The sequence below is a fragment of the Molothrus aeneus genome, chromosome 1 (assembly GCF_037042795.1).
Source record: "Molothrus aeneus isolate 106 chromosome 1, BPBGC_Maene_1.0, whole genome shotgun sequence".
Classification (NCBI taxonomy): Eukaryota; Metazoa; Chordata; class Aves; order Passeriformes; family Icteridae; genus Molothrus; species Molothrus aeneus.
In genome coordinates, this window is record NC_089646.1 from 70,445,959 (window position 1) to 70,469,014 (window position 23,056).

Consider the following 23,056-nt stretch of genomic DNA (forward strand, 5'->3'; position numbering starts at 1 on the left):
CAAAAAAAGTAGGAATTGCAGAAAATAATTCAACCACACTGCATTGCCAACAGATGCAGTGAAATGATTTTACAGCTTCCTTTTCTCTATACTCTACCAGCTGGGGAAATTAACAGTAATTGATCTCAAAGCTATGGCTAAAAGGGAATATTGAAATAGACTGTTAATCTCATTGATCCTCTGGTTAAATTTGAGGCATCTAAATACTTGTAGACCTCAGGCCACATAAAGCCTTTATTTTGTACAAGGATATTTTGCACTTTTGCTTTTTTTTTAAAAGAAAACACATCACAAAGGAAGTTCAGAAGGTATTTACACAGTCACCTAAAATAGGTGATGAAATAAGTGTGAGTTCTGGGCTCATTTGAACTGGTAGATGTTGTTTTGAAAGACTTGTGGTCCTAGCAAAGTCAGCGAAGGTGCTTTAGATACCTACAGGCCCTGCATTGTACTGAACTCATTATCCCTCTCTGGTGGACTTAGTGATTATGAATCATCCACCAAAAGCTGAAAAGCTACTTGGAAGCTCTACTTGTAATGATTTCTTTTACTGAAACTGTCATATAAGAGCAGGGAGCAAAAACGGGAGAATGTGTAAAACTGGATATCAGCAAAGGTGTAATGTAAGATGTAATCAAATGTTTTACTTTAAACCAGTGTAATTCTGATCTTAATCTTTGTAACTCAGATTAAATTGTGTTGATAAATTTCATTTGTGATCATGATCTGTCTTTTCTGCTACATTCAACCTTAGTAAAGAATGGCCCCTGCCCACCAGTATGGCACATGCAGAGTAAAGAAATTACCTACATGCTGACAACCTATATGGAAAAAGCATCAGTATGAAGTTCATCTTTTGAACAAGGATTATATTTTAGTGCTTCTATACACTTAAAATCTGACTACTGTATATGCTATGCGAGGTTTCAAGAGAGATACGTATGCCTTGCTTTCTTCATACCTTTTGTTTTTAAGTGCAATTTTTGTACTTGCATGTTTATCTTATTTTCTTGCTTCAGAAACATATTAGGCAATGTTGTATTGGCTTACGAGCTTAAGAAATGTTCTCCTGTGTATCTTAATATGCTGTTGTTTGTTTTCTAGATAAATTCATAGAAGAAAAACTCCCAAGCAGTTAGTGGTACTACAAGGTCCGAAGATTGGCCAAAAATGCAGGAAGATGAAGAAAGGGTTCCCAAACTGTGTAGACACTCTTTGTGGTATATACCAGCTGCTGCAAGATCCTGTTTGGTAAGAGACATTGGAGTTACAGAAGGAAACACATTAGCCAAGTAAGTGCTCTTGGTTTTGCAGTGCCAGATGTAAACAGTGAGAACAAGTTGTGAATTGATGCAGAGAGAATGGTAAAAAAAAAAAGGTTTCACTGCATCACAATGCCTGACCTATTGACTTCAAGTGGATTGACCTTTGATAAATGGTTATAAAAAAGTTTTCAATAAAACTAGTCATTTTCCCCTGACATACTGATTAACAAATTTGGTCTTTAATGAAGCCATCTTTCATTCCTATCTGGCTCAGCAGGAAAGTTGTATCTTTCTGCCTGATTAACTACCATATTCCTATATCTGTACTTTGTAAATTATCCACTCTGAGTGAGCCTTTTGGGCATTTGTTGAAGATGAGTTCTCTTGCAGTTATTGCTAGTAATAAGCAGCAGAATTTAAAATCAGTGTTAGACTAAGTCTAATTATGGATTTTTGGTCTGCAAAAAATCCTATTCAGCTATATTGCTTGGGAAGAAAATGAGACCAAGTGTCACATCTGTTACAATAGAACTGCAAAGACAGGACTCTAAATAACACCTGAAAAGCGGGGTTCTTGTGCCTCTTTCTGTTGAAAAAATAAAACCTTTAAAATATGGATGCATTTGCATTTCGGTTAGAGTGGGGGTTTATATGTCCTTGTCTTGTATACTAACAGTACACCAACACTGTGAATATTCTTGGCTTTATTAATGCAACCTATGTCTACCATTTCTGCTTTTCATGAATTCTGTCTACCACAGAGGTGTCAGGGATTATTTTATGAATCTGACATTGGTACTGGAACACAAAACGCCCATGTTTCGTTGTAGGATAAACTGAAAGCATGTTAATATGCTGTGTTTTGACAAGCGTGGAATCACTTAGTGACAAGTGGTCTGTGCTCACAATGTGTTTGTGTTGAGTCTTGCTTTATCAGTTTATAGTAAGTACTTATTTCTTTAGTTTTCAAAGTTACTGTGGCTTTTCAAAGAGGAGTTTGTGGTCCTGAAGTTGCAAATTTTGATGATACAGAACAAACCCAAGGCTTCTTGAAAACAGTTATTTGGAAATGCAGTCATGTTGCACCTTTTACTTGACTTACAGGGTGTAACAAAGAAGGAACTAGGCTCTTCTCAGAGGTTCCCATGAGTTTTGCACGGCCTGGTTTTTGGTAGCAAGGAGGCCACAGAGGTGGTTCCTGTGAGAAGCTGCCAGCAGCTTCTACCATGCCCAACAGAGGATTCCCTGATCCTCTGAAGAGGGACATGCTGCTGGCCAAAGCTGAGAAAGGTTGGTAACACCTCTATGATAACAAATTTAAGAAGAAGATAAAAACACACAGTGTTTTTCTAACCAGAGAAAAGGAGGAGGTGAGAACATGTGAGGGAAACAACATGGAGACACCAAGGTCAGTGGAGAAGGAGCGGAAGGGGGTGCTCCAGGTGCAGAAGCTGAGATTCTTCTGCAGGCCATGGTGAGGTCATGGCGAAACAGCTGTGCCCCTGCAGCCCATGGGGATCCACAGGGGATGCAAAAATCCACCCACAGCCTGTGGGGGAGGTGCTCATGCTGGAGTGAGTGGATGTCTGGAGGAGGCTGTGATCCAGTGGGAGACTGGATGGAGAGAGGGGGCTCTTGCTCCCAGGCTGGAGCAGCATGGCCTTGGAGGACTGCACCTCATGAAAGAATGATCCATACCACAGCAGTTTTGGGAGGACTTCTGCTTCTGAGAATGGACCCATGCAGGAGAAGTTCATGGAGAACTGTCTCCCATGGGAAGGACCCCATGGTCTCACAGGGGAAGGACTTCTCTCCCTGTGCTGCAGAAGAAAACCTCAGGTGATGAACTGACCAAACCCCCATGCCCTGTCTCTCTGCACTGTTGATGGGAAGGAGAGAGGGGTTGGGGGAGGAAAAGGTGTTTAAGGGCTTGTTTTATTTCCTATTATCCTCCTCTGATTTGGTTTGTAATAAATTCACTTTGTTCCTCTAATTCACTTTGTACCTCCACTGCCCTTGGAGTGTTTTCTCCCTTCATGAAATTGAGGTTCGTGAATTGAGTCCTTATCTCAATTCATGAACCTTTTGTCAATTTTTTTTCTCCTCTGCCCAGCTGTGGCAGAGGAGGGTGAGTGAGCAACTTTTGTGGCTATCTGGTGTTTGGCCAGTGTCAAACCATGACAGATGATAAGAGGCAATGGCACAGACTGATAACATGAAGTTCAATCTGAACATAAGAGAGGATGAGGATGGTCACTTATGAGGATGGTCAAACACTGGCACAGGTTGCCAAGAGAGCTTGTGTATCCTTCATTGGTGGAGACAGGTATTCAAAGTCCAGTGCATATGGCCCTGTGCAACCAGCATCAGTTTAGCCTGTTTGCATAGTGGGTGGGACCAGATGATCTCAAATAGTCACTTCTACCCTGACAATTCTCTGTTTCCGCAAGGGTTACCCTGACCTGAGACCCAGATGCTGGTTACCATGACAGTAATGCAGGGAAGCACAAATGAAGCAGCTCAGTGTTGCTTGCAGTAGAAGAGCTCTGCAGTACTAGATGGGTTCCTTTTCTTCTCTTTCACATATTTCACTTGTACTCCAAGCCATACACTGGAATGTGTACTCTTCAAGGAAAGCTGAGACTGGGAGCGGCTTGGTAGCCAACCCAGCCTGTTTGACCTTTTGCATCTCTCGCCAGCTGGCAGTCACTGTGCTGTAGTGAGAGAGAGCCACAGAGGTTCTGTTTTCCCTCCTTTTATTTTTCACAGCCTTCACTTATGTATTCTTCCACACCTAAAAAACAAACTTCTCAGTAAAGCCAAGTCAATAGCACACATCTGGGCTGCACTGGGGTCAGCCCTGAGGGACAGACAACTAAATCCTGAGCTGTGGCTTACAGGCAAGGGAGGGTGCTAATTTTAGAAGCAGCACTTTGTACAGGGAAGATGATGTGGAAATTGTTTGTTGAAGGGAGATGTAGTTCCAAATAGAATACCTTCTGGGGAGGTGGAACAAGTTGTAATTATAGGTGGAATTTTGTTGAGAGTAAATGCTTTCCCAGTACCTCCCTTGTGCATTCAGATCCTGTTTTCTTACATAATGTTCTCTGACACATATTTGGACTACCACAATGGCCTCAAAACTTTATCCTATTCCTGATGCCACAGGGATAGCACAACTGCTGCCCTCCCAAGCTGTCAGAGGGAACTGATGCTGCCAGTACAGCATGACTTGTTCATTATTGCACATGGGTAAGAGGGATGTGTGGAAGGTTCATTTTGTTTTTCACATTGCTTGTTCACTCTTGAACAAGGTCAAAAGGGATATTTGGAAGGTGCTGTTCTGGTCTATAGCTTCTGGTCAGACTCCTTATTTCTAGTGTGTTGTGAAAGGTATGTTTGTAAATGCTTGGATGACACACAGAATAACAGTGTTTGGAGGCCTATTTGAAACCTGGTGAAAATAAGACACAATTGTGTTAAAGTTTCTCAGCTTTGTCAGTTGGGATGGTGTGGTGGTTGATTTGGAATGACAAGAATGGAAACATGCTCCAGCTGTGCAGATTGCAGGATGCTGTAAGAGAACCAAGTAACTCAGTGTCTTGAACAACACAAACACAAGTTCAAGTTTATTTATTTCATTAAATGCAGCTCATGGTAAAATAGTAAGTAAAGCATCAATCAAAATCAAAATTTCACTGGTGTTTCTGTCAATACCACAAATATCTTTGCTAAGATGCACTCATAAGATACAAATCAAACATTGTTCATTATTACATGTGGCAAGGAAGCTTTGCAGGTATTAAACAGGAAACAGGTATAACTAAGCAAAATTAAAAAGAGGAAACAGATTTAAATTCTAACAGGTTTAGATTACATATCAATAAAAAAGGTGGCAAGAAGGCATGTTGCTAATAGTTTTCTTAGCATTTTTGCTGGTTGGAAATCTCAACAACCTTAAACTAAAAAAATTAGAAAAATGAGGAAAAAATGCAATGTGATTAGAAGTCAGCAATTTAATATTAAGGGTTGGACAATTTTCTCTCACAGTCTTTTTCAGGAAGCTGAAAGAGCAGGAGAGAATGAATGTGATGTGCCTATATACATGTGGTGAGACAAGGGATGGTAAGGGGCATTCTGAGATTATTCTGGATTTGTATTAAATTTTTTTAAATTCCAACAGTCATTGAAATTTGAAATTAAGGTTATGAAATAGCATTGCAGTACAAATGCAGGTTTCCCAGTGAGGGAAGGAGAGAAAAAGAGAGCATACAGATTTCTACAAGTTTGTTTTTTTTCTTTTCAGGGTTCTTTTTCCTCTCTGTGAAAGTCAAAAGAATGAACTGAATTTCCCTTGTAGTCAGCATTTGACATAGGGCTAGATGATGGCCTGTGTGCAGAGAGCTTTTATGACTCCGCCTTACTTTTAAACAACAAAGCCAGAAGAGCAGATTTGATAAAAGGGAGCAAAATTCTGTTCTTTCTTTTCTGTTTAGGACTGTCTCGTTAGGACAAGAGAAAGAAGCAGTAGAGGGCTGTTCTTTGGTGGCTCAGGATAGTTTCTGTTTGCTGCCTTCTTTGAGGGCGGTTGGGTGGAAGGAAAAGAACAGGCACTTCAGTACAGGTGGCTACATGGCTTAAGGTTGAGATTTTAGCACCGCAGTTCACATTTTTTCCATTGAACAGTGAACCTTGGTTGCTGTCTGAGAGCAAGTAATTATTCATTCTAGAGGAGAGCAGAATCTACCAAAAAAAAGGATGCTCTTGGACTTGTTGTGTCTGATGAAAAAGTAGAAAGGGTGGTCAACCCTAAATTTCAGAACATGGCTAACATGTGCACTTGTTAGTTCTATAATGACAGCAGTAGCAGCAGCTGCCTCAGTGCCCTTCTCATCAACTGCAACAAAAGACTTGTGGAAAACCTTGGAGATCATCACTCTCTCCTTCTCTGTCATTCCACTGAAATCAGCATTGCTGCTGAAGGCACTGCGCATTCCCATCCTGATCAGATTATCACTGAGGTCATATCTCTCTTCCATTTTGAATTTAGGTAGGTACAGGTCCACAAGAGTCTCAGTCATCTTCTTGGAGTCAGTCCATTCGGACAGCTTCTCATATGTCAGTTCTCTTTCCAGCTATCATTTAAGAAAGAGAAGGAATTTGGATTTTGCAGGGAAAAACAATTCATTAACTATGAATTAATCAATTTTATGGCAATGTAATGAATCAAACATTTTAAATAGTAAATGTAACATTTAGCTGAAAGCATGAAAGAAATTGGTTTTATTAATGATCAGAGACAAGGTGTGCCACAAGTATTTGAGTCTTACTGCTGCAAAGTTTTGAGCAGTGCCCTTTCCAAATTCATAGCAAAAGAGAGATAGGAAGGGCGTTCAACAGCTGCCATCCCCCATGGTAGTTCTTTCCTCTCTTTAAATTCAGTCCTGATGTGACTAAAATTGCTGTGTGGCAGCAATTGGTCCAGTTTGGTCCAGTTCTATAAAAACAGGTGTTAAAATTATTGCATACATTTCCTTGACAGCTTTGAAACAAAGTGCTTCGAGTCTTTCACTGCCACTTTGTATCCTGGGCACTATGCCACCAGGGTTCAGCTCAAAACAAATGTAGGAAAGCAATGAATGGTTTAGACTCCAAGAATTTAACAATCTTGTAATTATAGTAACTACAGTAGCAGATCTCATTATTGTAGCAAATGCAGTCTCACCAATATTCTAGTTTTTTATCGAGCAGGCAAACGGTGGGAGGGGAGAAGGGGAAAAAGAGTGAGAACAATATGGAAATAGACTTCTAGGCCATCAAGAAAAGGTGTAATCTCAGGAAGAACCTATGACTTCGTATGTGGTGGTGTCTCTCCTGAACATGCAAGGAAGCAAGATCAACCCTTACAGATCATGTAAAATTGGGTGTCAGTCAAGGGGGCTGTTGAAGAGCTGAGCATCTGATTATGCAAAGTGTTGCCTGTCTTCAGTTCCTGCCAAACTAAGGGCCCTCAGCATGGAAGAACTTTCTTGGAATTAAAGAAGCATTAAAGAAAATTAATTCAGCTAGTGGATGAGGTCAAACAGCATGATGGCATGTCCTCAGAAAGGGAGATATTATTGTCAGCCTGCCCTTCTTTTTTTTAAATGACTGAGCAGTAATACAAAATGGTTGTACCTGTTCGAGACCCGTGGTGTTGTCTTTGATGTCATCGGGAAGGAGGATGAACATACTGAGTTCACGTTTCACATATGGCAACTCAATCATTTTGAAATTCATTGTTTCCATGATGAGAACTGGAAATGTATTTCTCATGTACATCATCTTTACAGGCTTGGTCTTGTTCTGGAAAGTATTTTTTTATAAGTAAGAAATCATTGAATGGAAGGGTGATGATGTCTCAGTGCAGGGAGAGGAAATTTTATAAACTTTTAAAACAGTGATTTATCATCCATTTTCCAAAGCTTTTCTTGACTGAACAACATTGCTTATCTTGGTGTCTGTCCCAAAGCTTTTGTAGGGGGCTGAAGAGATGTTTTTCTCCCCAAAAAATGCCTAAGGAGGAAGAGAGTTAGAAATGTCTGCAAGGATTAGGGGTATGGAGCAGGTGTGGGATATGGCCTTACAACACTCTGGCAGAAAAGCAGCTGTGGTTTAAGAGGATGAGTGTTGTGCAGTTTATCAGTGATCTCTTCTCTCTGGCAATAAAAGGTAATTGCTTGGAAAAAACAGCTGATTGCTTGAGAAAAGATAACTCTAGTGTGAGAGCAAAAGAGCTCATGATGAGAGGAGTTCCTGGGAGACAGTCACATTGTCAGGAGTGTGTAACTTCTATTAACATCTGTATCCCTTCATTCAAGGAAGCAGACCATGTGTATGAGCTAACCAGAGAGCAGAAGGCAGATTTTGTGGAAGTTGCACAGAGTTCTTTAACTGTGAATTCATTAACATCTCTCCTGGGTACATGCCATTAACCTTGCTTCTAGCCTCACACAGACATGCACCAGTTCAGGGCACCCTGTTGCAGCTGTGTTTGAGCGGGAAGGATTGTGCCCAGCCTGGTGCTGTACTCAACCATGATATGCCATGGAGTTACCATCCATGGAGCCTGGACTCTCAAAATCATGTTTTTACAATTTAGTCAATTTTAGCACTGCTTTACTGCAAAGTTTTAAATGTCTGTAGTGATTTTGGAAGAAGTAGCTGTTACCTGGAGCTCACTAACATTTACCTGAGCACATCCTAATGTTTCAGTGAGCTGAGAACTGACAGATTTTGCTGCAACCAGCTTTTCACAGGGTCTAGTTACCACAGGGCTACCTAAAACACTTATGAAATGGAAAGATTTCAGCAATAGATGTTGTGACCAGGTTGTTTACAGTAAGAAGGAGGAACTTACCTTGCTCAGTCGGAAGGGTTGCAGCTCTGTATCTTCTGCCTTAAATTTCACTTCCCATTCTGCCTTGAAGTAAACGGCATTTATCAGGATCAGCTTGGTGGAGTTTGTCACATCTCGTGGACCCAGCAAATTCTTGATTTTGCCTTTTGAAAGCACAAGAGTCAGGTTTCATTCCAGCATAGCACAGTGTGGACATTTTGATCAGTTTTTCTCTCAGTTCAGCTTCTTAGTAAAAAGTCCATGCCACAATGCCCTGCTCCCTAAAATGCTCCCCTGAGATAAATCAGTGCAATTTTTTACACTCTCCAAAGCTGTTTCCTGACCTGTCCTCCTGGCTGACAGGGCTTTACTCCTTCTTCCAAAGCTGTCTCAGCTTCATGGCAAGCAGCTAGAAGCAGAAAGCCTCACTGACTGGTTACACCAGGTAGAAGGAGGAGCCCCTCTGCCCAGTGCAGGGTGGTCCAGCAAGGCAGGCATCCCCCCCTGCCCTGGAGCACTCTGGTAGGCAGAGGTGTTTCTCCCCTCTGTCTGCTCTGCCAGTGGTGCAGCACCAGGGCATGTTTGTGCCAGCAGACCAGCTGCTTCAGAGCACTGTGGAGTCAATGGGAATCTCCTCAGGGAACTCAATGAGGTCCACATCAGGTGTTTGGAGCTGCTCAAGTGTGCTGCTCTTTGTCTGTCCTCCCACCATATCTCTGCTCACTGCCCACATCCACTTTGGAAGGCATGACCTGGCTGCTGCAGTAGCACCTGGGGAAGCAAGGGCACCTGCCCAAGGGAAATGGCAGCCTGACTTTGTGGGAGAGCAAAGATGTTGGGGTTGAGCCCAGCTTACCCTCAGTTTGTTTTTCAACCCAAGTGTTGATTTCCTTTCCTGACTGTTCTGGTGCTGTCTTAAAGTTAACCTTCTGTGGCTCTGCTTTGTAGTAGTTCTTACTGAGCTGTATGTATGTCTGAAAAATAAAAAATAGTGAGCAAAAAAGTTCTGTACTAGAGAAATATGCTATTTTTAGCCCCAAAAGGAAGTTATTAGCTCTTATACTTGATAGATTATTGGACCTAGAGGACTGCAGGATCTTGCTTGTTACTATGTGCTGGACGGTGGTTTAACAATTAAGAAATAAGCAAAGAACAGAAGTTTCACATCTTTTGTTCCAAGATTTATCTGGAGAAGTGAGGAAGGCTGCATGCATCCTATGGATGTGCTTATTTAATTTCTCATTTACAATTTTATATATTGGGGGTTCCAATACTAAAGGCACATTTCATGTAAAGGATTGTAGGGATCTACAATACAGTCAAGGGCAATGCATCCTTAAATTCTGTGAGCAGACTGACTGGTATTTTCCAGTTAAGGTTATCACTGGAGTCCAGAGCTCCTATTTGCAGTATTCAAGGTCAGCTTCCAAACTGTTCCATTAATGGCAAGTAATTAAAAAGAGAAATATTTTTGCACTTTTTCTTCCTCTTCCCTGAGTTTTAACTTACAGGCAGTAATAGGAAGGTTTTTTCCACATAAATGCGGTTGGCACTTTTCAGGGAGTAGGTGCTTCTGGGTTTGTTGATGGCAGTCAGGAGCTTCTGGAAGCTAGAATGAATATCTGCAGTTTGTTTGTTCTCAGGATCCTTGGAAAAAGAAAGCAAACATTCAGCAATTTAATTTTTGCATCAAGCCTTCAAAACATCCTAAGCAATGCATATAGGAGAGGGATTTAGGTTCCTCTTCCTTTTTATTTTCCCAAGTTTACCATCACTGCAAATTTGCAGAGCTCTGTTCGTGACTGGATTAACTGAATTGTCATATAACAAACCATCCAGACTATCCCAGTGACTCACTCATCCTTTCAGCTTCTGAAGGTCTGAGTGAGTGAAAGGAACTGAACATCATCCTGTTGTGAAGTATGGCTGGGGTTGTACTTTAAAGAGGAGTGCAGACAATAAAGGCTGGACTCCTAAAGCTGTATCAGGACATTTTGATTCTGCAGGTTCTTTATAATGGAATTTCAGTTCAAATAGATACCAATTTTCTTCTCTTTGGTCTCCCCCGAGAAGGTCTGGCCACAGAAGAAGAAGCTTCAGCTCCTGCTCCCACAGTGAAATGAAGGACCTGCAAGCAGAATTTTCAAAGATAAGAAATAGGCATGAAGGGCCTTGTGAGACTTAAAGTCAAATGGGGATCAAATGGTTGTCATGTTTCTTTCCTTGTGATAACTCACTGTGCTATCTGCTGCTTAGGTGACTAATCAAAGGGCTGCTGAAGCTGTGCTGACAGTAAATCCCATGGAATAACAATGAGTAGCACCATACCCTTCCCAGACCACCAACACTGTGCTCTTATCTACATGCTGCAAGGCAGAACTCCATTCCACAGCTGTTTCTCCCAACAGCAGGAATGTGTTTGTGCAAATCCAAATGGTTCTCCCCACAATAATAGTGCAAAAGTAACCTACCTCTGCCATCTCAGTTGCTGTAGTTCCTTTTGCTCCCAGGTATGTCAGAGCCAGAGCAGATGATATGCTCCAAGGGGAGAAGAAAATGTTCTTTCCCTTGTTGTTCTCATTCAGCTTGTTGAAAAGATCAACAGTAAAGTTGCCAACTGATGTGGAGACCACTTCCATTTTTACAACCTGGAAAGAGGCAACAAACAGAATTGTACTCCTTGAATGTTTAAATTTTTGTACGTATTTGTATACATTTTTGTACACATTAATGAGAAATGTTGCATGTGCAAAGCAATCCATTTAAGCCACTAAAACTAATAGCATAGTTGTATGTTTATCTTCCACACACATACTGGTTGCCACATGTTAGGAGCACCAATTTCTTGTAGGTTTTTTCCCGCTACAGCTGCAGTTTTCTTTGTGATTCTTTCTGCCTTTGATTTCCAAAGATGTGCAGATTTATAACCTCTGTATTTCTTTCCTTTTTTGTTCTTAACTAATGATTTGTGAAAGCAACATTCACAGGGGAAATTATATGCATTTTTAGTACATTGGTTCACATTTTAGTACATTATTTGAGTTTCCCACTACTACATTTGGATCTGTATAGAATTGATAGCTGATACTGCAAAAGGATTTAGGCATAATTTTTATGCTCATTTGCTTTTCCTGGCCAGTGACCTATTCTGAGTAGTTTCATGAACAGCAAAGCTGTTGTTTCCATTTAGACTTACACAGTTTATTCATTCTGTGTACCTACCACCCCTTCTGAATGTTCCAGCAATTTTTTTCCCCCAGAAACTGCCAGATGCCTTGAGGTTATGAGTGCTCTAGGCTTTAAGATATCTGCCCAGTAATAGCTGCCTCATGTAATTTGCCATTTAAAAAAACAGAAATGCTTATATTATTCTCATTGTCTTATCTATGGAATGGAGCAACAAAAATTGTGGGGCAATCTCTGAAGTCTGCAGATATTTATGAAGTGATTGGTTTCCAGACAACTGCATTCTTTCTAGTAGTCAGTATGCCCTCAGGACCATGTCTGTACCAGAGTGATTTTCTTTCCTTGGAGAACACAACCAAGAGAGCATCAGGATGGGAATCTCTGTTTTCAGCTAATGAATACTCCTCTGAGTCTCTGGCCTGATAATGTGCAGTGCTGTGCCTTCACCTGAAGTACAGAATTCTTTTATCAAAATGAAGATTTTACTTGTAATGCAGTTGCTGCCCTAAGAAAACGTTCCTGCTTGTGAATAATTCTGCCCCAAATTAGCAGTTTTCCATAGGCTTACAGCATTATTTTCTCTAATGGTTGACATTTAGAAAAACACAAGGCAAGAATAATGCATTACAACACAGGTGTATTATCATTTATCCATACAGTCACACATGGCACAGATTGCATTTAAAAACACCATAAAACTTCCTTAAATTGATTTAAATATTTACCTTTAATCCTGTGAGAGAGAAGACTTAGCTCTTGTCCTCAGTCAGGTTCTGCATTTGTGTGTTAAGCAATTTTTAAATTAGGGAACACAGTACTGCTTGCCCCTCCCTTTCCTTTTTATCTACATCCACATTGTGTCCACCTACCCAAAGTTCCTTTCTACCACATCCCCAAAACATCTTACAAAGTTTTGGCCTTTTTGTTGACTTGGTCACTTTTCAGATTTAGAGATTTCAAAAGGACAATGGAATTAAATCTCAAGTCTGTTGTTGCACCAAAATAGCCTATGGACAGGATAGCAAAGCAAGTTGCTGATTCCAAAGGTTTTCTGTTGTTGTGGAGATAACTGCTGTGTTGTTTTAAATAAGTGAATTTTAAAAAGGTTACACAATACTTTGTTTTGGTTTCTGGATTTAAGCAGATATTGAGAGTCGGATTCTCCGCTCTGTGACTCCTGAGTTTCAAATGCAGTACCTCAGCATAAAACACCAAGTTTAGTGATTGAATTGGACACTGGGAGTCCAGCTTCAGACTGAAGATTATTAGGAACACAGACAGACACAAAGCTGTGAAGGAGGGCAAGGGATGGAGAACCCCACTGGTTGGTGAAGAAATCTCATTGCAGTCATGGCTGGGAATCATTTGAGACAAACACTGCAAAACCCTGAGTTGCTGCACAATAAGGAAGAGGGCAAGAATTGAAACAACCCTGCTGGGAGGGCTCAAGCAAAGACGGAGACACAAGAGAGGTAAACATGGCACAAGAGCTGTCATTTTGAAGTCCCAGAAGAGACACAGTGATGGAAGAAGAACAAGGTGGTAACAACTCTAAGACTCTAGAGGGTAGCGGAAGGAGCAGGAAAGGAAGGAAATTGTACTGTTTGCTAAGCATTTTACTGCAAGCCTGATTACAGGAATACAGTGGGTCAAGAATTCTAAAAAATGTCAAAAATCAGTGTTGTGCAAGGCAGTGAAGAAATGCCAGAAATTAAACAAGTGCTAGTTTTAGTATGGTGAGTACGTTCCCCACAAATCTGGATAGGAGAAAAGTCAACTGAATGGTTAGGTGGTGAGAAAGCCCAAGCCAGGAGACCCCCAAGTCCCAGAGATATATGTGCGAGCAATATAGTTGCCTTTGCTAGTTAAGATGCAAGGAAGCCATACATGGTGAGAAAGGGAGATTGCAAGGCAGAGTGGTTTTGACAAGAGAGAAAAAAAGAATCACAGATATTAACTGAAAGGGGCATCCAGAGATCAACCTCCTGCTTGGAGCAGGGCCATGAGTAGATAAGGTTAGCCATAGCCCTTCCAAGGATGAAGATCCCACAACATTTCCAGCACTGCTCTTCACCCCGGGAAAAAGTTGTTCCCTAATGTACAACTCACTTTTCATATGTTGTGGCCACTGCCACTCAGTAATCATATGGCATTGCCAAAAGGACATCAACTGTGTCATCTTTGCAACCATGCTTAAAATAGTGAAGGAGGGAGAAAAGATGACTCATATTTCCATTGACTTTAAAGGCCTGAGTGAGTCTGTGTCCATGTTGTCATAGTTTTGTTTCTCCTTGGCCTTCCAGTTGTGACTTTTCTGTCTTTATTCCCAAGGCATATCAGGAAGTGCTTAGAGGCTTATCCATGGGGAAATGCTGCTCTTCCATGAGGTGAAGGAGGGCATGGCAGAATTGGACTGAATGCACAGGGATCCAGTGTCATGTTTCACAGCTGAGACAGGCAGAAGGCATTTCTCTTGGGGCTCTATAGGGATAAAGTACGTGCTTCATAACACTTTTCCTATGTTCCTTCCCATTTGGGAAGCAGAGCCAGAAGGGACCCTGGGAGCAGCTGACCACTTGAATGAAAAGAGAAAGGATGCAGGGACAGTCAGCAGTCTCTGCCAGGAAAAGGGAGTTTCTGCTGTTTCAAGAAAATGTGTTTGTAGTAAGATAGCTGTTGGTGTGTGCAAGTCCTTAAGAAACCTGGTCCTTTGCTGTCTGTTGTGAATTCATATAGTCAGGAGCATTCCCTGCAAACATGCATGATTGATCAGGGCACTCTCTTAGGAGAAAGAGCAGTGACAGGAGTAAATATGACCTGGGAGATTCACATTCATCTTCCAGAAAGCACTTATGGCCATTAGTATTACTTGTATTAGCTGTAGACTTGGTTCTCCTATTTTTTCTTGTCTCAAACCAGTGAATAAGTGGCAAATTAAAATGAGAGCAAAGCAGCACACTGCTAGGCTGGGCATAGTGTTGTAAGGGTGAAAGTTTACAAAGGAGAAGGTTGTGAGGCACATGTGTTTTATTTTCCTAGTTCTATTGTGCTGTTAAATATTTTCCAGTTGCTGTGGCATAGAGATTAGAAAGTACATGTGTTAACCACTTTTCGAGCAAAAAAAGAAGCACCACTATCAGGAACAAAGGTGATTTTGCAGGTTTATTTCATTGCCAGTTCTGCCAGGCTGCAGTTTTTTACCAGAGTTGGTAAAAAACTGACAAGAATGTGGGTGAGTAGCCTGCTTTGGGGATCAGCATAAGCTGAAACCAATGGAGATGCAGCAGCATTCTGCAAGATTTTCCTGGGTTTTCGTCTTCTTAGGTATCAAAACTTTAAAATTACTGGTCGAGCTCAACTCAGTCTGTTCTGAATTGTCAAAGTTCAGGTTCAGAAAGTGCTAAAAAGACACAGTAATGTTCTTCTTTGCACAGTTGGGTACTTAGTGTGTAGTGCTAGCATTTTGGGGGTTTTTGGCCAGGAAAACGAGCCAGAGGCATACATTTGAGGTTATTTTTCATAAATACTCTCTTCTAACATTGAGAGGTTTGTCAACAGTACAGGAAAATTAAGAAGTGCACAGGCTATTGAGAGGTTCTTTGTGGTGTGTATTTAGTTCATTTTTGTTGTTGCAATAACCTGTTTAGTAATCGAGCTTCTATGGGGAAGAAAACCTTCCCAAGAAGAGGATAGTCTTGGTCTTGTTGTGCCTGATAAAGAAAAGGAAAGGGTGATCTGCCAAAAAGATAATAGTAGCACCAAGACTTCGCGATGCCAGTGTTGACGCACTGGCAGCTGCTGCCTCTGTGCCTTCTTCATTGACTTCCAGGTAACACTTGTGGAAAACTTGTGACAAAAACAGATCACCAGTCTTGGACATTGCTGTGAAATCAGCTTGACCTTCTGTGAAGGCATCTTGTATCCCCATCCTGCTCAAAGTAGATTTGAGGTCATATTTCTCTTCTAACGTGAACCTGGGCAGATAAACTTCCATGTTCATTTTTTCCATTAGTTCTGGATTTGTCCATGCAGACAAGTTTTCAAAAGTCAATTCTCTTTCTAGCTGCAGTAAGTAAAAAAAAAAATCAGAAAATTAAAATATGTTCCAAAACGTGTGCTCTACAGGCTACTTCTTCTCTTAAATGGAGAACTTTTCAAGAGGTTGTAAGAGTACAAGAAAAACAGTAATGAAACAGCAGTTTGGAGATATGTTGTTCTAAAGGAGAATGTTGTTCTATGATATATCAATGCAATATTTGAAATGCTCTCAGTAACTGTCAGGGAATATAGCAGAGCTATGATAGTCTGGCTGTTCTTCTGTTCCCAGGACTGTCTTCCCCACATTTTAGAATTCACTGAAAAGAGCTTTCTCCTGCCCCCCACACAACACTTTAAAAATTAAAATTTCTTAAGGGTTTGTTATCCAAAGGCAGAATCAGGCTTTTTACAGAAGGTGGCAGTATCCATACGCATTAGTTCCGGACATCCTGGAACATAACAGAGGCTGCCCAATTTTTGGTGGGTTTTTTCCAGAATGAAATCATATCTGTCTGAATTGGTGTGGACAGTGGATCTCAGCAGGGCTGGTTTTGTGTATTCATTTTTGTTCTTCTGGAAAAGAGGTAATCTTACGGGGTTTGGGTTACCTGTTTCCGGGACTTACGAACTTTAGTAAGCACAGACATGCTGGCTTCCAAGACTAAGAAATCTAGTCTGAGCGTCAAGAGCTTCAAGCTCACAGTACTGGACCAGATTTTGGATTTGCTTTACCTTCAGCCTCATCAGTATCCTCCTTCCTAGAACCATGACTACAGCCTGGTCTTTTACCTCACACATGCATTAAGTAAGAAGATAATGACACACTTACTTTTTCACAGCAATTATGTTCTCAATTTTTTTACCTTTTGTAAGCCGGAGATGTCACTCGGTAGCAGGATGAACATGCTGAGGTCATTATTGACGTATGGAAGCTCAAGAACATCAGCCTGAACTGATTCTATGTAGTTTAAGTTAAATTTATCCCTCAGGTACATCATGGGCACTGGTTTAGTTGTATGCTGCAACAAATCAAATGGAATGTTTTACATTTATACTCTGAACAGTAAAAGACTAAGTTAAAGTAGCACAGTTTACTCTACAAACTGCCCAATGTGTCTGAGACATCCTAATGGGTAGGACACAGAACACAGGATCTTCAGAGGATCCCTGCAAGGCACTGGGAGGCATGGCATGCTATCTGAGATGTCTCAGATGACACCAATTGTAGGAAACTGTATGCCACTCTGATTTGCTGAATGGTTAAAAGTGAACATGTAAAGAACTAACCCATACAGTTTTGTTCTCCTCTATTTTTTCCTACCTTTGGAGAATGGAAGCTTTTTTGAAGTCAGCTTCTGATAATTTGCTAGTGCCTCAGGGCCTGGTATGTGTGTACAGTTTTAGTGTTGAAAGTGGTGAAATAAATATACTGAATGCACTGTATGCTTTAAATGAAATAACTATACTGCCACATGGATTTAAAGGGTGACAGGATTTCTCCCTTCCCCTCCTCTCCCCCCATCTTTTTCAAGTTTTTCCACCTGCATTGTAGGAAATAGGGCAGTATATTGCCATACCATGTTTATTCTGAAAGGCCTTTGCCTGGTAGCTGCAGCTTCAAACTTTGTTGCCCAGTTTCCTTTGAAGTAGAGTGCATTTATCAGGACTAGGCTGGTGAGTGAATCTACGGATCCAGGAGGCAGCAGATTCTGGATTTTACCTAGAGAAAACAGAGGGACATTCACATATCTGTGCAGTTTCACTGTTTCAGTCTAAGAGCTGGCACAGTTTCTGGGGATATAAACCAGGGAAATTTTAAGTGCTGCCATAGCACTCATCTAGCTTGAGATTCTTTGCAAATATGTAGTTACTGAGGTAACCATGATTTGCAAAGAATGAGACATATTCCTCACACACTGAGATGGAGGACACTAATTTTAGTAAGAGCTTGTTGGTAGATGAGTAATTTAGAAAAAGTCTGATTTACCTTTCTGAGGTGAATTGTTTACCTGCCATGGGCCCCTTGGGCACAGTGAAGCCAAAATGACTCCTTTTTGATTTGGAGAGGAGAGGCTGGAACTCACCTTCAGTCTGTTGTTCAACACTGGAATTGATGTCTCTCCTGACTGCATCTGCTGCTCCCACAAAGTCGACTGATTGTGGCTCTGCACCGTAATATCTCTTGGCTAAAAATAAGTATTCCTGCAGGGCAATAGAGACACCTAACTTAGGTTTGCTGCCTGCCAATATGAGTACTATTACAGCCAGAGATGAAAATTACATGGGCACAAGCACAGTGTTTTCTCAAAGGAACAAAGTTTTTAGTTCCTTTCTCGAACAATTTTTTTAGTGGAAACACTCAATTTAAACATTCTCATCTAACTACATCTACAAACCACTCTGAAATTAGATACACATTCCAAAAAACTAAAATTTTAGTGTCCAAAGTCTAAGGAAAAGTATCATAGAAAATGTTAATGTTAAGGATAATAACATAATTTGCAAATGTAGCAAAAATATTTAAAGTATATAGCTTATGTTGCCATAGGTTGATCATGAAGATTAAATGACACTGCATAATCTAAATAAAAGTATTACCTTGCTGAAAGGCAATGATTTTTCTCCATATAGCTGGTTGACACTTTTAAGTAGGTAGCTTCTACTGGGTTGGTTGATTTCAAAGCTGAGTGCTTTAAATCCAGTATGGATATTATCTGATTTGCCAATCTCTGTCTTGGAGAAATAGAAATAAAAAGGACATTATTCATCTGTTGTGTAAAAATTCTGGTTTTTTTCCTTCACACAGATCCAAGTAAAGTAATTCTCCTTGGGTGATCTGTTACCTATATTACAACAGAAGAGGTGCTCTAAACTAGACATCATAAATAAAATGAAATAAAAGAATAATTTTAAAGTATTAGAAGTTGCAGGTGTGGTATAGACACACATAGACACTCAGTGTGTGGGTATCTTGGAATGTAAGTGTTAAGAGCCTGAATTATGTAAAATATTTAAGGGTTTATAAGTGGATATTGTGAAACTTTGGACATCCAGAAAACAAAAGTCAGAGAGTAATTCTTAAACAATGTGTGAGACTTGGCTCTATCACTCCCTTAATTTATGAAAGTAGTGTTACATGGAAGGTTTGCCCCTAAATTTCTTAATGTCTCTCATAATGGTTTGGGGTTTTTTTTATATTTCAGTAATTGCAGTAAATTCTCTATATTGAAGTGACAGGATTAAATGAATGTGGGTTCAGAGTCTCCAATGAGCTCAAGGAATAAGCTGTGAGTTAGTAAATTTAAAATCTGAACCTGTGCTGTATTCATCTCATCATTTTATCAGAATTAGAGGCACAAACAGACCCTTAAATCTCCAGAGTGTTAGAACCCATAGCACTCTGTAATTCTTACAGTGAGGGCAAGTGTTACTCGTGAGGAGCAATCCCTTTCCTGTTCATGCCATGCAAATGAGATGTTGACATAACCCCTAAAATAAATCTTCCCACCATGGGATTTGGCTGTGGGATGCAGATCCATTCATCAAAACTAGCAACAGTTGGGGTTTTGTGGGCAGATTGCAGGGAAACAGCTCAACCCCCTAGAGAATAAGGATGACGGGAAAGAGCAGGGAGAAGAATTTGATATCACCATCTTTGAATTGTAAACTAGGAAAAAGCCTTTTCTGACTCAGAGGGATTACATTTGCTCTTCTGTATTGTTCTGCTATGTTAAATCACATACAAATTGAGACAAAATGCTTGCCAGTATGGCAAAGGCTTATCTCAGGAATAAAATTATTCCCATTTGTCTTAGATTTATTGCAGGCAACTGGTCTACTTTGGAAAATCCCAACACGTAAATTTATACTGTTAACTTCTCAACTGAAATGAAGGCAAATTTCTGAAACAGATCAAGAATAGGTAGCCTGGAAAAGTTAGTGTTCTGGTTTTCTTTGTCTTGATGCTGCAATCAAATGTGTGGAAGAACATTTCTTTTCTTGGGATTAGCTCTCTGCGGTAAGAACTGTGCTAGCTTTTGAATAGTAATAGTTTGAGAAAGAAATCTGTCCTCAGAGCTAAAGGAAAAAGATCAGAAGATCTATTGATCATCAAATGTTAAATTTTGCAAATTTGAGGTTAGATTATGCAATTCTGTGTAAAAGGGGGAAGCATGCAATAAGCGTTGCATTAGTTGAAGGTATCACACAATGCTGCACCAATTAATTTTGTATACTGAATCTGAGGAAAGCAAACATAAGCAAACACAAATGTGGAAGGAAAATACAGGAGAAAATGTGGCTATGCCCTTAGCTTGATCACCAGTTTGGGTGAGATACCTTCTGGAAACATGCACGTCGATTTGATAGACTCTCTTCTGTTCTGGCATAGACCTGCATTCTTATGGTTGTGGTGACATTTTTGGCTTCTTCAGCTTTGTTGAAGTGAAGTACCTGTAGTGGAAAAAGCAATAAGAAATGTAACAATAGAAAACTTGCTGTTTCAGTGAATTTTTCAGTGACATCAAAGGGACTAGTAATGATGACAGTCAAGCTCAGATTTTATTCTTGTGTCCAGTCCTTACTGAATATGAAATCTTTGTCTAGGTCTCAATGCCCATGTGTACAAAATAGCTTGTGCAAACTAAGCTGAGGGCTGCAGGGCGAAACTCTTAGGTACCTGGCCTTTGTTGAGGAATCTGCCTGCTTTGAGTTATGCCCTGATGGAGTCTACCAAAGGAGAAGTCTTAATGGAGCTCTGCTATGCGTCAAAAAGCCTGAAAAGTGTACAGGCAGTTCCATGCCTTAAATCCCTTTCTCTGGACTTGTTCACCTTAACCAGGCTACATAGGGGTGCAAACAACCTTGGAACACTTTTCAAAAGAGCTGAGTCTTTTGTTTTGTTTTGTTTTGTTTTCCCTTCATCCTAACAGAAGATCACTCTTTTTTTACCCTGCTGGGTCTTTATTGTCCTATAAATCGGGAGTTAGATCACTGCAGGTGGGACAACTTCTGCCACAGCAGAAGCAAACTCACAAGCCTCCCTTCCTCCAACAGAAGCTAGGTACCTGCATTAGGTGTTTAACAACCAAGCATTGGGACTGTTCTCACTGTCCTCTGATGACGCTATAAGCTTTGAACAAGTGTGACTTGGCATTTCAGTACGTAATTTTGCCTGTAAAATACATACTCCAAAGAAAGGATAGTAGTCTCAACACAGTTTTTCTCTAACCTTGTAGATGTGGATTTATGTTTAGCAAAGTGTAAAACTTGAAATAACTATAGAGAAAACTCTTTTCCTCTGTTTCAACACAGCAAATTTCTGGCATGGAGGACATTACTCCAAGAGATCAACCCTTTCAGACAGCTACTTTTGAAGCCCAGACTCACCTTTGCCATCTCGTCTGCAGTGTTACCTTTGGCTCCCAAATAAACAGTAGCCAGGGCAGATGAAATGCTCCAAGGAGAGAACAATATATTCTTGTCACCATCTTCCTGCAATTGCTGTTTGAAAAAGTCAAGAGCAAAGCTTGTGTTTGCTTTATTCAGTGTATCCATTGTCCTGAAGCTGCACAGAAAGGCAGAAAAGATGCTATTAATGAACCACTAACTGTGATTGCTATTTTTTTAGAAGCTCCTCTTCACTGTTTGAACTTTTTTGTGATTAAAAAGCTTTCTAAAATTGCTTATATAAAGAGTGAGGAGCATTAACTATTATAAAGTCACGCAAAGTTTAGCATGTCCATGTTTCACTGATGGCAACAGCTATCATTTTTAGGGATGAACCAGCCTCTAACTGTGTTTCATATTTGTTCACCAGGAAATTTATTGCACTGCCCTTTACAGCATCTTGGAGTGATAGTTGATAGCAAATTTTGATTTTTTGATTACTCAGCAAACCTAGGCTAGAGACCACCGAGAAAGTGTCTCTTAGGACAAATTTTATGCTTCAATTTGTTTAAGAGTCTTTTGATGCCCATCTCTGTAGTGAACAAATACTCTGGTAACAGGAGCAGTCAAACTATTCCTTTAGGTCAAGACAAAACTCTCCTTCACTCCTACACTTGAGCAAGCACTGCCCCAACTATTGCATGCTAAGCATCCTGAATTACCTTTCTGACTTTTAAAAATGTCTTGAAACCCTGTCTTACAGCACTAGCCCAGATCCTAGCTTCCCAGTTCTTCTGCAATAGAAGCTTTCTATATTCAGCAGACCACAAAGGCTACTATTTGTTATTTGCCTTGCAGGTTAGCTGAGGGTTCTAGTCAGAGACTAAGAGCTATTCTGGTTGGTATAGGATGACATTAGAATAAAAGATAGTTTGTGACCCTAATAGCTTGCAAACCAGGAGCCAAACTAGTACTTCTAAGCACTAAAGAGTACAAGAACAAATTACCTGACTTAGGCAAACACAATGGTTCTAAGGGTGCTGTGATATATATGCTAGTCAGTGAGCTCTAGAAATTATAGAACTCTGAACAATAAGTTGTCTTCCTGTATATTTTTAAGACTCATCTTCTAGGCTATGCCCGTGCAATCCCAAGTTAATTACTTTTCCCAAGCATTAGTTGTTTCCAGTTCAGATACCCGCTTCCTTTTTTCCTATTCGTCAACAAAGCAACATCAGACAAGAATAAGTAAAATAAATAGTATCTAGAAGTCATTACAGTACCTTGTTTTGTGTGGGAAGAAAGACTGCTGCTCTGGGTGTCTCCAAGGTTTCTGCAGTTGACAGGAAGGGTAGGATGAATTTATAGTGCGCCTGGCCAGTTCTGCAAAGGTTCTTATGACTCATGACTCTGCAATGAGATTTGCCCTATAGGCCACATCCCTGTGGAAGAACTGAATCACCTCAGAGTAGGATGTGAAGTGTTGGTAAGAATGATACCATAGAAGAATTTTACAAAAGTGACTGCTTAAGTATTTCTATAAACACTTTTGTGGCAACAGGCTAGTAACAACTTGAACCCACACTACTTTGAACAATCTTTCCTTTGTGGTTTGGAGAGTTTAAAAAAAGGCAGTCACTGACCTACTTATTTTATGGATTGTATTACAGAATTTATCTCTGAGAAACAGACAGACAAAAAAAGAAAGGGACCTCTTATGTGTGAGTTTTTCTACTGCCTGCTTCCTTCTGAGAAAGTATTTGTCATTCCTGGTGGGTTTCTCTTTTGGAAAAAGGGTTTT

The 23,056-nt window shown here is 40.4% G+C and overlaps 2 protein-coding genes across 2 annotated transcripts; both read right to left on the reverse strand.

The window, feature by feature from the left end:
- Positions 1-4,882: 4,882 nt before the first annotated feature.
- Positions 4,883-11,284, reverse strand: LOC136562374 (heterochromatin-associated protein MENT-like). The gene is made up of 7 exons (XM_066559164.1): positions 11,115-11,284; positions 10,685-10,771; positions 10,153-10,290; positions 9,500-9,617; positions 8,665-8,807; positions 7,443-7,610; positions 4,883-6,400 (listed from the first exon to the last, which is right to left on the reverse strand). The coding sequence occupies exons 1-7, from the start codon at positions 11,280-11,282 to the stop codon at positions 5,987-5,989; spliced, it is 1,236 nt and encodes a 411-aa protein (XP_066415261.1). The 5' UTR covers positions 11,283-11,284; the 3' UTR covers positions 4,883-5,986.
- A 4,161-nt stretch (positions 11,285-15,445) lies between these two features.
- Positions 15,446-21,423, reverse strand: LOC136562380 (serpin B10-like). The gene is made up of 7 exons (XM_066559178.1): positions 21,256-21,423; positions 20,206-20,319; positions 18,466-18,600; positions 17,952-18,069; positions 17,445-17,587; positions 16,731-16,886; positions 15,446-15,892 (listed from the first exon to the last, which is right to left on the reverse strand). Exons 1-7 carry the CDS (start codon positions 21,421-21,423, stop codon positions 15,488-15,490), a joined length of 1,239 nt encoding a protein of 412 aa, XP_066415275.1. The 3' UTR covers positions 15,446-15,487.
- Positions 21,424-23,056: the final 1,633 nt, after the last annotated feature.

What these genes read in the sequence shown, in the direction of transcription:
- LOC136562380 (XM_066559178.1), bottom strand. Translation starts at nt 21,423, where the DNA reads ATGGATACACTGAATAAAGCAAACACAAGCTTTGCTCTTGACTTTTTC. An exon ending in AATCATTGCCTTTCAGCAAG is followed by an intron (nt 18,070 to 18,465) that starts GTAATACTTTTA and finishes ATTGCCCTGCAG; the next exon opens with GAATACTTATTTTTAGCCAA. An exon ending in ACATCTCCGGCTTACAAAAG is followed by an intron (nt 15,893 to 16,730) that starts GTAAAAAAATTG and finishes TACTTACTGCAG; the next exon opens with CTAGAAAGAGAATTGACTTT.
- LOC136562374 (XM_066559164.1), bottom strand. Translation starts at nt 11,282, where the DNA reads ATGGAAGTGGTCTCCACATCAGTTGGCAACTTTACTGTTGATCTTTTC. An exon ending in CAGCAACTGAGATGGCAGAG is followed by an intron (nt 10,772 to 11,114) that starts GTAGGTTACTTT and finishes TTCTGCTTGCAG; the next exon opens with GTCCTTCATTTCACTGTGGG. An exon ending in ACACCACGGGTCTCGAACAG is followed by an intron (nt 6,401 to 7,442) that starts GTACAACCATTT and finishes CTTAAATGATAG; the next exon opens with CTGGAAAGAGAACTGACATA.